Source organism: Pecten maximus, unplaced genomic scaffold (assembly GCF_902652985.1).
Source record: "Pecten maximus unplaced genomic scaffold, xPecMax1.1, whole genome shotgun sequence".
Taxonomy (NCBI): domain Eukaryota; kingdom Metazoa; phylum Mollusca; class Bivalvia; order Pectinida; family Pectinidae; genus Pecten; species Pecten maximus.
The window spans coordinates 1-15,590 of NW_022979458.1; the positions used below are offsets into that span (position 1 = coordinate 1).

Below are 15,590 nucleotides of genomic sequence, written 5' to 3' on the forward strand. Positions count from 1 at the left end.
CAGGATCATGATTATCTTATGTCATATTGATGAGGGATCTATGTGATTATAATACAGTGTTACTGTGTCATATTGATGAGGGATCTATGAGATTATAATACAGTGTTACTGTGTCATATTGATGAGGGATCTACGTGATTATAATACAGTGTTACTGTGTCATATTGATGAGGGATCTATGTGATTATAATACAGTGTTACTGTGTCATATTGATGAGGGATCTATGTGATTATAATACAGTGTTACTGTGACATAATCATGAGGTACTTATATGATAATTGTGCAGTGCTATTGTGACATTGGTGAGGGACTCATGCGATTACTGTGCAGTGTTATTGTGTTATATTCATGGGGGATTTATGTGATTATTGTTCAGTGCTATTGTGTCATTGATGAGACATTTATGTGAATTACTGTGCAGTGTTATTGTGACATTGACGATGGATTTACGTGAATTACTGTGCAGTGCTATTATGACATTGGTGAGGGATTTATGTGCTTATTGTGCAGTGTTATTGTGATATATTGATGAGGGATTTACGTGATTATTGTTCAGTGCTATTGTCATTGTTGAATAATTTATGTGAATTACTGTGCAGTGTTATTGTGACAACAATGAGGGATTTATGTGAATTACTGTGCAGTGTTATTGTGTCATATTTGTGAGGGACTTAAGTGATTACTGTGCAGTGTTATTGTGGCATTGACGATGGATTTACGTGAATTACTGTGCAGTGATATAGGTTAGAAATAATTCATAATTCATAATATTTATCGAAAAAGACACTAGAATAAGGTATCAATGAAACTATTCTTACTTTAACAACAATAGAGCTCGTAATTTCATAAAACTATGTGCCTCTTATGCCTTATGCATATTTAAATTCAAATGACAACGCGGGAACCATAATAACGTGTCACTCAAATAATTTAGCAATATTCAGGATTACGGAATCATATTACACAGCCTTCTAATTTTGATGTAAATATTTGGTACACAATAAATGGAATTAATTGTACGTAATGAATCATAGTTTTCATTTGACCAAGTTACTGAAATTGCTTAGTATCAGTGCTCATTACAGGTTATTATTGAATCATAAAACAAGCAATATAATACATCCAAGATGTATGAAGGTCACCACATCTCCAAGTCCAGATAGAATATATCCAAGATGTTTCAAAGTCGCCACATCTCCAAGTCAAGATAGAATATATCCAAGATGTATTAAGGTCGCCACATCTCCATGTCCAGATAGAATATATCCAAGATGTATCAAGGTCACCACATCTCCATGTCCAGATAGAATACATCCAAGATGTATCAAGGTCACCACATCTCCATGTCCAGATAAAATACATCCAAGATGTATCAAGGTCACCACATCTCCATGTCCAGATAGAATACATCCAAGATGTATTAAGGTCGCCACATCACCATGTCCAGATAGAATACATCCAAGATGTATTAAGGTCGCCACATCTCCATGTCCAGACAGAATATATCCAAGGTGTCTCAAGGTCACCACATCTCCATGTCCAGATAGAATACATCCAAGATGTATCAAGGTCACCACATCTCCATGTCCAGATGAAATATATCCAAGATGAACTAAGGAACGGACTGGCACAATCACATAGCATTTAACATGTAACATACAAGATCAGCACCGTAGTTGTATAAGCGGAATGGACGCTAGAGGCTTAGGTCCATTCCGCTTATACAACTGCGGTGCTGATTTTAGAAGCTTACAAGAAAGGCACCAATTTCGTTTGGGTGTAAAATGTTGAGAACGCTTGTTAGAACATTTTGATCAATCACAGGAGAGTAAACTAACATTTAACAAAAAACATATATGTATATCTGTTAGGCCGACTACTTTCAACTCTTTACTGTAGTTTATAACTAGACCATCGCGATAGACATACAGATTTACAAAAGGTGTTTGACATGTACAACATCAACAGTTTTTTAATAAATCATAGGAATACGGGATACACGACACAAATATCAGCTAAGTAGAGGATATTTTGAAAGAGTCGGTTCTCGTGAGTGGAATATCTAAGATTAAGAGTTATCTTAATTCAGAAGCATATTTCTTTGCTGGCGACACAAAAGATATTAAAAACTAGACTAAGTGCTTATTGTAACAGGGACCGTTCATGTCCCCCAAACTACCCATCCAGTCGTAAATGATTAAGTTGTTATCGCAATAGTGTTACACCTATATACCTTTTTTAAATAAAAATCAATCAATGTAAAAGTGTGACAATCAGCAGCCTCGGTGTAATTGCTTTGACAACGAAACCCATGTGATTGTATTCACAGTCCCCTACTTCCCCTATACACACACCAAAGCTCGTTGAAATCGAATATCTCAATTTCAACCAATCAGAGGCCGAGAAATGGCTGCCATATTCTTAAAATGTGAAAGTTAGGTTACGAGAGTGACCGATGCCCAATGATATACCTACATGTACCAGGTACATACCAAATTTCATAAAAATCGGACAATCTGAAATTTCGACCAATCAGAAGTCAGGAAATGACGGCTACATCAAATTCATGTTATTAACTAAATGTATTCAAGAACAAAAAGCTAGTAAAATACACCGTAAATCAATTATTAGGTCAAAGATGTCTGATACATATAATGTATGAAGTGGGAAATCACCTGTGTATATAGAACACAAAAGAGCATAAACATAAATGACATACAAACATAAATAGTGGAACACATGATCAGCTGTTATGAAGAACAGCTGGCTTGGTTTACAAGATTAAAGAAATTTGAATATTCAAGTGATATTTAAGCTTCATAAATGATTATGAATAGATTTCTTCATCAGGAGTATTTTTTTATATTTTACCATTTTCACAGCCTTGGGTATTCTGCTAAAATGCATAGTCATTGGTTTCAAAAAACTTTGGAATAGTTATTTTTTTTTTTTTTTAACGTCCTATTGACAGCCAGGGTCATTTAAGGACGTGCCAGGTTTTGGAGGTGGAGGAAAGCCGGAGTACCCGGAGAAAAACCACCGGCCTACGGTTAACTGGCTATTGCATATATATATCTAAAACATGTGCCTTATTTTACAGAATTAGGCGTTTTTATTGTACAATTCTTCCTTAAATGAAAATCGTGCAATTGCAAAGTCACTCCTTTGAAAAGACTTGGTAGCCTTCGATCAACCCAGCATGCGTCATGCCTAATACCAGGTTCTCCGGGAATATTTGTTACTGAGAGAAGAAGCCATTAATTATTTTAGCCTATAGCTATATTTAGCCCATGTTATCTTGAATGTATAGATCAATGTCATTCATTTGAATAAACTTGGTAGCCCTAAGCATGCTTCATGCCTACATGTATAGCTAATATCAGGTCTCTGGGCATCTTGGTTATTGAGAAGTTGTTTAAAGTAAAAGTTGATAGCAGATGGTCAGATGCATGGGCACTGCATTACAGAATAAGCTGAACTGCCTCTCTTCGGGTAGTTGAGCTACAGAAATTTATGTTAGACCTGTCAGTTAGATCAGAAGAAAGTATTTGAATATGTTTACTACGTCTTAAGTTGAACCCTGTGTCAAGATCACTTCTTTTCACAAACTTACAGTTAATTATGCCCATGTACATGTATAGATAATTTCGTCAATGATTTGTTACTTTTAATACATCGTCGAAAACCCATGGTCGATTGAACAACACTGTGCTCAGTGATCACCATTGCCTGTATTAACGTGGCGGCCCGCCACCCCTTAGCTGGGTACCCGCCACGCTTACACAACCAAATTCACTCGATCCGCCACGCATGTAATTGTTACCTAACACCCCTATTTTGTATCGATTTCAAGCAGAAAACTGACCCGTTTCTATAGCCTCCGATATATACTCATTACCTATGGCCCCTGTTTTTACAGGTGAACTAGGCCTAATTGACGAATTGCGATCTCGGTAAGGTGCCTCACCGTTATGTTTTGATACGGTTGACTGATCTCTTGATCACACCTATATCGATGGTGATAATTAATTAATAGTAGGTGTACTGTTCTGACCATGGGAACAGATGTGATTGTATGGTTTCAGTCGATCGGGACATCAGAGAAAATGTTACCATCGTCTACATCGGAAAAACCGACGGTCCGATAAAATTTTTTTCCCACAAGAATTAACATTCAGCTGGGATAATCAAACTGATAATATCAATACCTAAGCCGATGTTTGAGAAGCATGGATACATTTTTGAAAACTTTATGGCGATGTCACCATGTCATGAAGAGAGGATTATCCAATGACGCTTCGGTTTTTCTTTGATCTTTTGTTGGCGATATATTGCATACTATGTGATATTTCAAATATCACATATGTGATATCTGAAATATCACATGGCATTTCTTATTGGTCCATGCCTCAGTCTTGAGGCGGGGCCAATTTCAAATGTGGGCGTGACAAATGAACAAAGACAGGAAATGCATTTCAAACAAAATTTAATGAAATACGAGTGCCGTTTAGAAATTTTCCGTCTTCTTTCTTCACCTTGTATGCACGTACAGCCCTGCTGCGATGTAACGTTCTGTCCATAATGAGTTGTTCATCAAAACCTGACCAAACAGAATATAAAACCCTGTTCATATTTTATTAAGTAAAATTTATTTTAACAGGTCAGTAAAAAAAGCATACATTACATGATTACATATAAAATTTCAGTCATTTAAAAAAAATGGTTATACAGATTACGCTAAATGTAACAATATACTTTCGTTGCACAAAAATCCTATCATAAACAAAATCGTGATGAAAATAATAACAAGACGAGTGGATAAAAATACCGATTAACCGATTCATTGATTTCTTTAAACAATTTCACGGATTTTGAAAGGATTTTGTGACATTGTGAACGTCGAAATTTACGATAAATATTTCATTTCACAATTTGTTCAAACGATATGATTTTAGACTTACCTGCATGGTAAAGGGAAGTAGCGCAGGTCCTCTTTCCGGAGCGGTTTGTGTAATTTCCCTCAAATCCTGCAGCCTTTCACATGTTTTTCACATTACCATTCAGTTCATTTACAACAATTGGCTGAGTTAATTCCTTGGTATCAACTATTCCAATGTCAGTAGCTACCGTGTCACTATCTTCAAGTTCATACTCATACTTATCTACGGCCTGTGATAATGTTATATCGTCGAGGTCAGTGAACACATCGACATCAGCATCTTTGCGACATCAGTGATCAGTACCTGATCCGTCATGGTTGACAGTCTCACTAAAAATGAATGGGCTACTGTGACAGAAAACAAAACGTGTCAGAAATTGGCGGGAAACATATCACAGTGACAGGTTCTGATCAATTTTATAGCTCCACCCCTAGGCACGTGGGTGACAAAACATCGGCTGTCATTGGATAAAACAGATACAAAATGGGTACTCGTGACGTATCGCATATATCACACTCGTGCTACGCACTCGTGTGATATATCCGATACATCACTCGTACCCATTATGTATCTATTACGTATCAGCTCCTTTTTTGGAACACCATGTGAACGACATGCGATCGCGACAACCGATCTAGAAAACCTGCAGCCAACAGACTGAAATCTGATATATCGCGCAAGCCACGGCTACAGAAATGCGCATGGATTAATTGTGTATGAAGATGACCAAGGTAAGCTTACAATTAGCCTATATTTGATTTGCTAGATAATGATAATAATCTAATGAATATTTCGTGCATTGGTTTTCTTGTCACGTGCTATTTTTAGAAAGTACTATTAGAGTGATCTCCCTTCCAAAAACGATCTCGAAACGTCCAATAATATAAATAATCTCAGAATCTCTCCTAATGTATCTCTCTATTTATTATTTGATAAGTGTTATCTAGGTTTTTGATTTTCTTTAATTATTATTAAATAAAGATAAGTTAATTAGCACCTCAAGTATATACAATGTAATTAAAAAATAGCATGTACATTTGTAATGAATATGTACTAATTTGATTATATTTGTTAAAATATAATTAATTTGTTTTTTGGGGGGGGGGGGGGGGGGGGGGGTTCCCAAAGATTTATTGATGGTTTTAATTGTTTTGCTTATTACAAATTTGTAGGAATAAGAAGTTCATAATTATAATATGGTAATGACCACAATAAGATTCATTAAGCTTTTCAAAAATATTTATTTATTTATCTATTTATTTATTTATTTATTTATTACCACCAGCAGGAACAAGCTCTCTCAGAGGATCTTGAACTCTCTGATGATGGTGTTTACCCAGAAAGTTCCCTACAAGAAGCTGCTTCATTCTAGAAGGGACTGTGCAACAGCAGAATGTTCATGTCATTTGGAGAGACAAATTGTGTTTGGCTTCAATTGTTCATATATAGTGAAGACTATTTTCAGGAGAAAATTATAGTGACTGTGTTGAATTGATATCTTAATTGAAATTATATTGTGGCTTGTGCATTGCTTTAAATACTTTATATATTCTTATATTATGTCCAGTAAAAGTTGCCATTGAGTTTGATTTGTAGATGCTGTATCATAGATATAATAGTTGCTATTAATATGTTCACTGATAATATTATAGTGCAATTTATGAAATTAATAATTGAAATGTTTTAACTTATAATACTTGACAATGCAATATGATCTTGGTGTGAATGTTTATCTTATTTATAACAGTAAAAGATGCTATTTGAGTTTGTTTTATTCAATGTTATATTAAAGAACAGCGAGTTGGAATTGAGATTGAAATGGTTTTGTGAAAATAAATTGATGATTGTTTAAATGAGGAATGTATGTTTGTAGTTTTTTAAAGTAATGGTATAAGCTGTTATTTTGTTTTAATTTACACGATATATATGGCATAGAGTGAGCAAATGATTAGAATGCATATTTATTTAGAATTAAATCTCTATTCTTAATGTCATAATTGATGATGTTTCTCGAAACGTCGCACCGCGAGGCTGCATGACATCCACAAAAGTACATGTTCAGAAAAAATTTTCCTCCACCCATCATTTTGAAATTGTGGTGATCCCTGGTGCTACACTTATCACCTGTGGATAAACCCAGTGAAAAGTACTTGTTTCAATCACAAAGTTTACACATTTTAAACACTTCAGAATAAAGACTTCCGTTTAAAGGGAAAATATTAAAAAGTACATGTAACAATTCAGTTGTGCCCATGAATGTGTGCAGTTTCCGTGATAAATATAGTGGGCAAGAAGCCCTACAGGTCTTTAGCGATTTAAATGAGTATAACCTAGTATGGTAATAATTTGGGGATGTTAGGAACAGCGTGAGAGTGTAGCATGTAATGTGTGTGTCAATAAACTAAACAGAGTATTAAACGAGCATAAGCTAGTATGGCAGAGTATCAAAATTGAACAAACAATTCGGTGGATTCCTGATAACCAGCTTTTCTATCATCTACGTCTGTTTTAATTGATCAGAAGATACATCTGTCAAGCAAAAGTGTATCAATAATATTCTGTTGAAACCTGCATGTATTGATATTGAATTTCTGAAACATGTTTTGGAGATCACTTAAAGCTTGCTGCCATTCTTGTTGATATGCAGCTTTTATAAAGTGCATGTTACCTTCAATTTAAATGGCTGAAATTCTGATAGGAAAATGTGATGGAGCCAATCAAATAGCCTCTAATTGAAATGAGAATTGTTCACCGAGTTGACCCACTGGTGATATATGTAGCATAGTGTATTGCAATCAATCGTGGGTATATCTGACGATGCTTTTAATGGTACTGATAAATACATCATGTATACTACAAAAATGTTCAGTAACAAATAAATATTAAGGCAATATATACATGTAACAAGACTGGACCGGACAGTCACTGAGGCTATAGGTTTCTCCTGTGGTTAAAATGTTGATCTAAGGTCATGTGTTAGAGTCACAGTCTGCTTATCTGATCTTGTCATTCTAATGTGTCTTCAGTAATTAGTATGACTGGGCCAATCATCACCAGTGACTATATATAGTTGATCTTGTTAGAGCGCCCATCTTTAGTCCACAAGTTTGGGATTCTGTTGGTTTTATTTTCCTATCAAATGTACGAGGTTCCTATACACATATATGTACAAATGTAGCAGAACTGTACTGGGTCGATCATCGGCGACCAAGTAGCTGACATGATCAGTTGGTAGAGTGTCAAACCCCAGTCTGGCTACATTATTTTCTCTTTCTCCTGTTACATCAATCATGTGCTTGCCTACCCTTGTTTAAAGCACTGGGAGCTGCTTAGCAAGGAGATGTCTAAACTTCGAAGGCTTGAAAAAAATGAGGGAGGAATGTAGCGGAATTGGACTGGGTCGATCATCAACGACCAGGTAATTCAGTTGGTAGAGTGTCCGTCTGGAGTTCCGAGTGTCCCAGGTTCAAACCCAAGTCTGGCTGCTACAATTTCTCTTTCTCCTGTTACACTAGTATATACAACACATTATCATATTTGAATTATATTTATTATGAATGACTTTCGTTTGTATCTGAATATAACACTCTGATTGTCAGTGAACATGTATCACAGCACACAATGTCCAGTCTAAGGGTAATATCCGAGTCATGTAAAACGTAATTCCCCCCACATCTACACGTATAATATAACTGACACTCCTCTTCAGATTCTCCTAATTCCCCTTGCACAAATTCACCAATATCTACTTCATCTTGAATTGGCCAATCCTGTGCCAAGCAACGTTGGATCCATGCAGCATCATACCTTTGTCTCAAATTTTGATCGCTTAGTATTTTCCACGCGCGATTGATACGAACAAACATGGTTGTTGATTTCTCATCGCCACTTTGTTTATCTGGGTGATATTTTAACGCCAGTCTTTGATACGACTTTTTCATATCTTCAAAATTGTCACATTTTTTGCATTCCAATATGCTGTAGAGATCTTCCATTATTTTTGTTCAAAATGGGTTGATTTCTTTGGATTTAGCACTTGTTTAAGAGTTTTGATTGTGACCTAAGTCTTCACGTTATTTCTGATGGGCGCTGCCATTTTGAAAAAGGAACAAATAGTCCATAGTCAACAAGATACATTACGAATAGTTATTTATAAGTGTACGATAGATATAGTAAACATCATTAATGTTTATAAAAGAATCGAATTCAACGTTTAATATATGATCAGATACAAATATTACTTAACAGAACAAACATATAATGCCATTTCCGGGATTTATCGGCTAGTTTATTTCTCTTTCGTCCACTTCCGGTTATTTCAGCATACCCGCAGCACTATGGCTCCGTCCGCTGCAGATATGGTTTTGGGTTTAAAAAGCATTTTAATTCCACATTACATTGGAAATATCATACTGGGTTTGTCATACTTCGTGATGAAAACTTTTCCTCCTATCTGTACCCGTATATTTGAAGACTGCAGCCTAGAAATGGTGTGTAACAAATGTCTGTGTGACCTTCTGGCAGAAAATGACTTGAGCGTCACCTGTCAAGTTTAAATGTTTTGCAATCAATCATGTAATGCTTATATATAATACTGTGTTTTGTACTGTTACTTAATACCGATGCCTATGTTATAGCTTTCTTTCGTAAAGCAAGGAAATTTGTTATATTATTTAGGAAACGGATTCTGTATTTTGTAGAAAATGTAATTATTAGTAAATGTGATTGCAATATGGTCACAGGATGAACATACTTTGTCAAGTTGGATTAGCGATGATGCGTTGGAACTCCAACACGTCCTCTAAGATCGGAGGAGAAATTTTCTCATTTATGCACAGTGATATTCATGTAATTGTTATGCAAATTTACACAAATTGGTAAACCCTTTCACTCTTTCATATTTTTATAAGTAATGATTTTTTTTATCAGAAAAGCTAAACACATTCTGAAAAAAAAGATAAAATTGCCAGTGCATGCTCTTACTTTGACTATTTGATTACATTGTGCAGTGTATAGTTTAGCAATTGATGTGAAAGTAGACAATCTCTTTTTTTTTTTTTACACTTTTGTTGACAAATTAAGTTTAACTTAGATATGTCAGCAAGTAAATGACAAAGTGCCATTTTGTTCATATTGGTGATTGTTTAAAAGCACTTAATCACTACATGTGAGTTCAGAGGATGTTTTTCCTCTGAAATGAAGGAACATTTGACAAGTTTGAGCTCCAGTCTACTCTACTCCTATACGTGTATATGAGGTCTTATTCCACCTGATTACATTGGTGGATATTGCGACGTTACATGACAGCCTGTCCAAAGTTTCCTGTCATGTAAACCTCTAATATTATTGGAGTACAGTCTACTCCAACGATGTTAGAGGTTTTACACAGCAAGATATTTTTGACAGGCTCTGTGTAACATCGCAGTGGGCAAAATCATATCCAATAGAAAAAGAGCCGACCAGCGGCCTCTTATGTTATAGGAGTGAGCTCCAGCCCAACCTCGCAAACCCAAGGATATTCCCTACCCAATCAAAGAAATACTGAGAGCTTGTTCCATATGTTCCATTATTTACCTTATTCAATACATTATTGCCTGCAGTTTACAACTTTTTAATACATCTTGTATAAAATGGTAATGGATATATTCAATATTCAGCTGGTTCAAAGGTGCTTACAAACAAAAATGGGGAAAATTGAGATTTTTATGTAGCTCTCTGTCATGTTATATGACGTCATGATGTAAGATAAAATACATAACGTCACAATATCATTTGGCATACATTTGTGAGTCATTCACAAGGGATCACACTGAATTCTGGGAGAGATTGAGCTGCCTCAGTATATTATGCTATAAAATATAATAAACAGAATATCAAACAGTGTTTTCAGTAATACCAAATATAGTTCACGAGTGTGGCTAACATTTTGATATTTTTCACTTGTGCTGCACACTTGTGAAAAAATATCAAAATGTTAGCCACTCTTGTGAAATGTATTTGCATTTTTTTTTTTGGTATTACTAAAGACACTGTTAGATATCCTCTATTTATTATTATTTGTATATACACAGGAAGATTCTAATTAAAATGAATTTGGATACCGATTTCTATACTACATCTGATTATGTATGATGTTATTACTACTATGTTAGACTTAATTGTAACATATAGTATCCTTTAATAAATCAGCTGACTAGCAACATGTTATGATGTAGTAGTAGATTGGAATGTTAAGTTTTAAATGTACAAGTCATCAGGTGCTCGAGGTTTGGAACAATATGCTCATAGGTACAGTATAGTATATCTAAATTTAGAACATGTTCCCCCACCCTTTTTCTTGTTCTACATGTAGTATGCTCGGTGCTAATATGATTTATAATAAAATCAGTACTATATAATGTAGCATCCTATACCATACCTGCAAACTTGTTAACATGTACTCCTTATTTTTATAATTGACCAATTCAATATACTGTTTTTGTTTTTTTTTTGCAAACTATAAAGAGTAAAATCAATGTAAAAAGGAAAAAATATAGTTTAGATAATAATTGGTGAACAAAACTTCACTGGCACAGTGAGTTCTAGATTTATAAACCTATTTTTCTGAGTTTGTTTTTGTTTCCAGAAAGAATGGGAATGGATAACTTTTCTTGGCTGTGTAATTGTTCTGAAGAACAGAAAACAAGGTAAGGGAGAAAATTAAGATATGCCACTTGTACATATCACAAACAAATGTCATAATTGCCAAATTTTGAGGTTGTATTTCATTTATAATGATTTTTGCATTGACTTGGAGGTTTGTGTTTAACCTAAAGAAACAAGCAATGTTTATATATGCTTTTAAATTTGTTATTAAGCAATTCAATTTGGTTATACTGTGTAGATGCAACTAACGACTTTAGAAAGTTTGTGATAAACTTGGCTGTTATTGGGAACCCAGGTCTATAGATATTGTATAGTATTCTGTAAAAGCTTGCATTGGACCATGATTTTTATGATAATAAAGAAAGAAGATTCATGTTCATGTATTGAAAACATGATGGATATATATGAAGGAAAATGAATGATGTTATTGATGTGCTTTTTTTCAGACTAGGTTTGATTAATTTCATAACCAAGGTTTTTATTTCCTGTTTAAGCAACTTTTGGAGCTTATGTCAATACAGCATGCCTATTTGCAAAAGTGTTGTGTGGCTTCCTGTTCTTCAAGACTAATGCAATGTATGGAATTTTGTATGGTGTAGCCTGTTTATGTAAGTATTTCATACATTATGTACTGGGTGATGTGTTGTTGGGGGAAAAAGCCAACAAACTGATACATATACAAATGTAGTTTCATTCTAAAAAATGTATGGTTCAGAATCCATTATCCAGTGTTTGTCAAATTTTGTCCTTTCTGACATCCCCAGATTCAAATTTATATGTTAATTAAGAAGCAGTGGTGTAACCAGACATACCATATTTACTTTAGTGCACCAACATATTTTCCTGTGATTTTAGAATTGAATTCAAATTAGTATCAAAACTGTAAAAGTATTTTATAGAGAGCGCAGCTCGAACGGGCGAAGTCCGTTCGCGTAGCGAACTTAATGGTAGAGATGTCTCGGAAACCCCCCCTTTTCCCCCAATATACTTAGAGTTCAAAAACTTCAAAAACTTTCTCAGTAACCGGAAACATGAAGTCACGACAAGATCCAGTGTTGCGCAAGACTGTATTCAAAGTCACATTCTCGGGAGATTACAAAATATCAAGATTTTAAAAATATGCAAATGTTTGACTTCACACTAGTTAGAATTTGTTAATAAAATTTATCACGAACAAGTTCTTAATGTTTTATATTCAAAACTTAACGGTATAATTTTCAATGAAAACATTTCCGGTGTTTAACGAGTGCAGCTCCGGTCCGTTCGAGTTGCATACAAGTTTACCAAATATAGCACATAAAATAAAGAGGACTTCCGATTAGATTATGTGTGCTTGTTTCTCGAATTCCATGGGCACCGGGATTGCTGCGCTCTCACATAGGCCATGCCTAAAATTATATCATATCATAAGATAATGATATTGTCTCACTGTGTATGTATTATGCATACTTTACATACAGTATAACTATAATTATAAGGCTTTAACTCCATGAACATTAAAAGTAGGCACCATATCAAAAACTTTTGAAATATAATTAAAAGGAAGTGTGTTTATGAATAAAATGTATCTTTATAAATGTGAAATACTTGAAGCAACAATACACTTAGGCCAACTTGGGCCACGGTAATACATCTAGACCTAGTTATTTAGATAGTTACTGGTTTACCATCTACATGACTGTCTATTGCTAGGTTTTTTCCTAGCTCTAAACCTAAAAAGTTTACCTTGACAATCGTTTTTGATATTTAAATGAAATTAAGTATTTATGAAACAGTATTCCTCATTCAATATACCAGATAAATCAAAATATTTTAATAATGTGTTAACATGTTGATAACACTATCAAGTTATCAACTGCAACTTGATGCATTTTGGTCAGATATGTTAAAAATCAACATTTGAATTAATTTGAAGGGGTAAAGTCTTGCTGTATCTTCAGTATCTACATGGGTAGTTCAATATTAAGTAGATCACTTGTACCATTTTTTGGGTCTTGATAATTTAATTTCCTGGTGGTCTGTTTTGATTTTCTTTATTCCTGTTGTTGGCCTGGTCCTACAGTAAGGTTGTTGTTACCTTTCGTACATGCCATGTTCTATAGACAATAGTTCCAGATTGGTGACCTTGTTTACTTTATTTCAGTACACTTTGTGTTCCTGCCAGAGCCGATGTACACTGGACCAGAGATGGTAACCTACTTCAGAGGACCAAACCTGGATGTACGATTTATCATCTCATTATGTCTCATTATTTAACATGTGTAAATATTACAGATTGTAGATGTTATATACTGTCCTATTGACCAATTCTCTTAACTACAAAAGAGGTTGAAAATAGAAAATTGAAAGAAGAGCATGCATTCAACAATGTCAGGTTTTCTCAACTTAAGTATAGGACAGAGAAAAAATACAGGAGAGTGGATTTGTGATATCTTTGCCAGTGGTATACATATTCTATCACTTTGATACAATTAGGTGTTATGGCTGCAATTAAATAGTCTTTTGTAGCAGCTGCAGTCATATAAAACTGATCTACGTTGTCGTTTGTATATATCTGAGTCCGAAGGTATCGATGACCACTGAGTCGTTTCTATTAATTGTTGTGAGTGCATTTCACAGCCTGAACTACATCATGATCAATCTAGTATGATACAATATACTTATTTTAGCAGAATAGCTCTTATTCGTGTTTGTAGGTTTAGTCAGAATCAAAGCATGAAAACTTGACTTCCCAGCATTTCTGACGTCATGATTAATAATAGCCAGTGATTGGAACAATGGAAATTGCTATTATCTATTATAACATTGTGTATTGATGTTTTTAGGAGGAAATCAAGCGTGACAAAAGAGTGATATGGCTGATTACATTTTATGTGGCCTGGTCACCACCCTGTGTATCATTTGCCAATCTTTTCTCGGAACTCTCAGCTGAGTAAGTATTACCTGGTAACATCATAATAGACTGATGTAACAATAATGAATTGATCGGCTAAGTGATGACAATAATCAAAGCTTCCAAGTATAACATTCATAGATATAGTTCTGGGATGACTGCTATATATGTAGTATATTTACGTAAATACGTGAATGTGTAAACAGTTATTAGTTCAACTTTCCATGTGAGCTTATAGTATGCTATGGTGAGGTGGCTGTTGATGGTCCGTCATCAACTTTTTCAATTAAACATCTTCTCCAAATCCAAACTGCCTAAAATCATGTTACTTGGCTGGCAGGTTTCTGGGATGAAGCCAACCAAAGTTTGCAAATAGAAACTACCTTAACTTCGATGCAAGATTACAGGAGTTATATTTGTTAAAACATCCATAGGGCTTCTTCTGGTTTTTGGCTGGTAATATAAGGTCTACCATAATTAATTGATTGGATGAGGCAAGCCAAAGTTTGCGAAAAGGAATGAAATGACCTTGACACATGATCAAGGTCTCGTGGTGTAAGATATGTTAATTTGAAACGCAAATATCATGAAAGAAGTTAAACAGGAAATTTCAAGAACCATCCGATCAACAACATAAGTGTATATGATACATTGTGTATTGGATTAGATTTAGATAGAAGTATAAATGAAGAAGGATTATTTACTTGGTCTCGAAACGCACCAAATCACCCAGGTAACCAGAAATATCTAAATATGCTACGACTTCACCAAGTCATCATCCCTAAAAACGAGATGCTACAGATTCAGTGTGACAATGATGAACAGCCTGATACACTGATCTGCACCAGTCCTATTGCAGTTTATGTGTGTCTGGTGATTTTGAATAGGTATACAAATTTTGTGTGAAATAATTCCAATTTATGCTTTAGTATTTAACATATAGATTTTTTTTTCTTCATGAGTTTTTGATAATATATTTTCAGGTACAGCTTGGATAATTTAAAATTTGGAAAAATAGATATTTCAAAATACCCAGAAGTAGCAGAAAAGTAAGTAATTGACATTTTTGCCATTATTATATTGCACATATATATACATATATAAAGGACCA

At 34.6% G+C, this 15,590-nt stretch overlaps 1 protein-coding gene and 1 long non-coding RNA gene across 2 annotated transcripts; one reads left to right on the plus strand and one right to left on the minus strand.

The window, feature by feature from the left end:
* Nucleotides 1–4,470: 4,470 nt before the first annotated feature.
* LOC117318668 lies at nt 4,471–5,387 on the minus strand. Its single transcript, XR_004530427.1, has 2 exons — nt 4,963–5,387; nt 4,471–4,601 (listed from the first exon to the last, which is right to left on the minus strand). It is a non-coding gene; the product is annotated as an uncharacterized LOC117318668 (long non-coding RNA).
* A 3,861-nt stretch (nt 5,388–9,248) lies between these two features.
* LOC117318667 (thioredoxin-related transmembrane protein 2 homolog) lies at nt 9,249–15,528 on the plus strand (the record flags this gene model as incomplete). Its single annotated transcript, XM_033873629.1, is given in 6 exon segments — nt 9,249–9,431; nt 11,567–11,627; nt 12,081–12,194; nt 13,730–13,806; nt 14,412–14,518; nt 15,463–15,528. Coding segments are annotated over 6 exon segments (578 nt in total), but the record flags the coding sequence as incomplete, so codon positions are not given.
* Nucleotides 15,529–15,590: the final 62 nt, after the last annotated feature.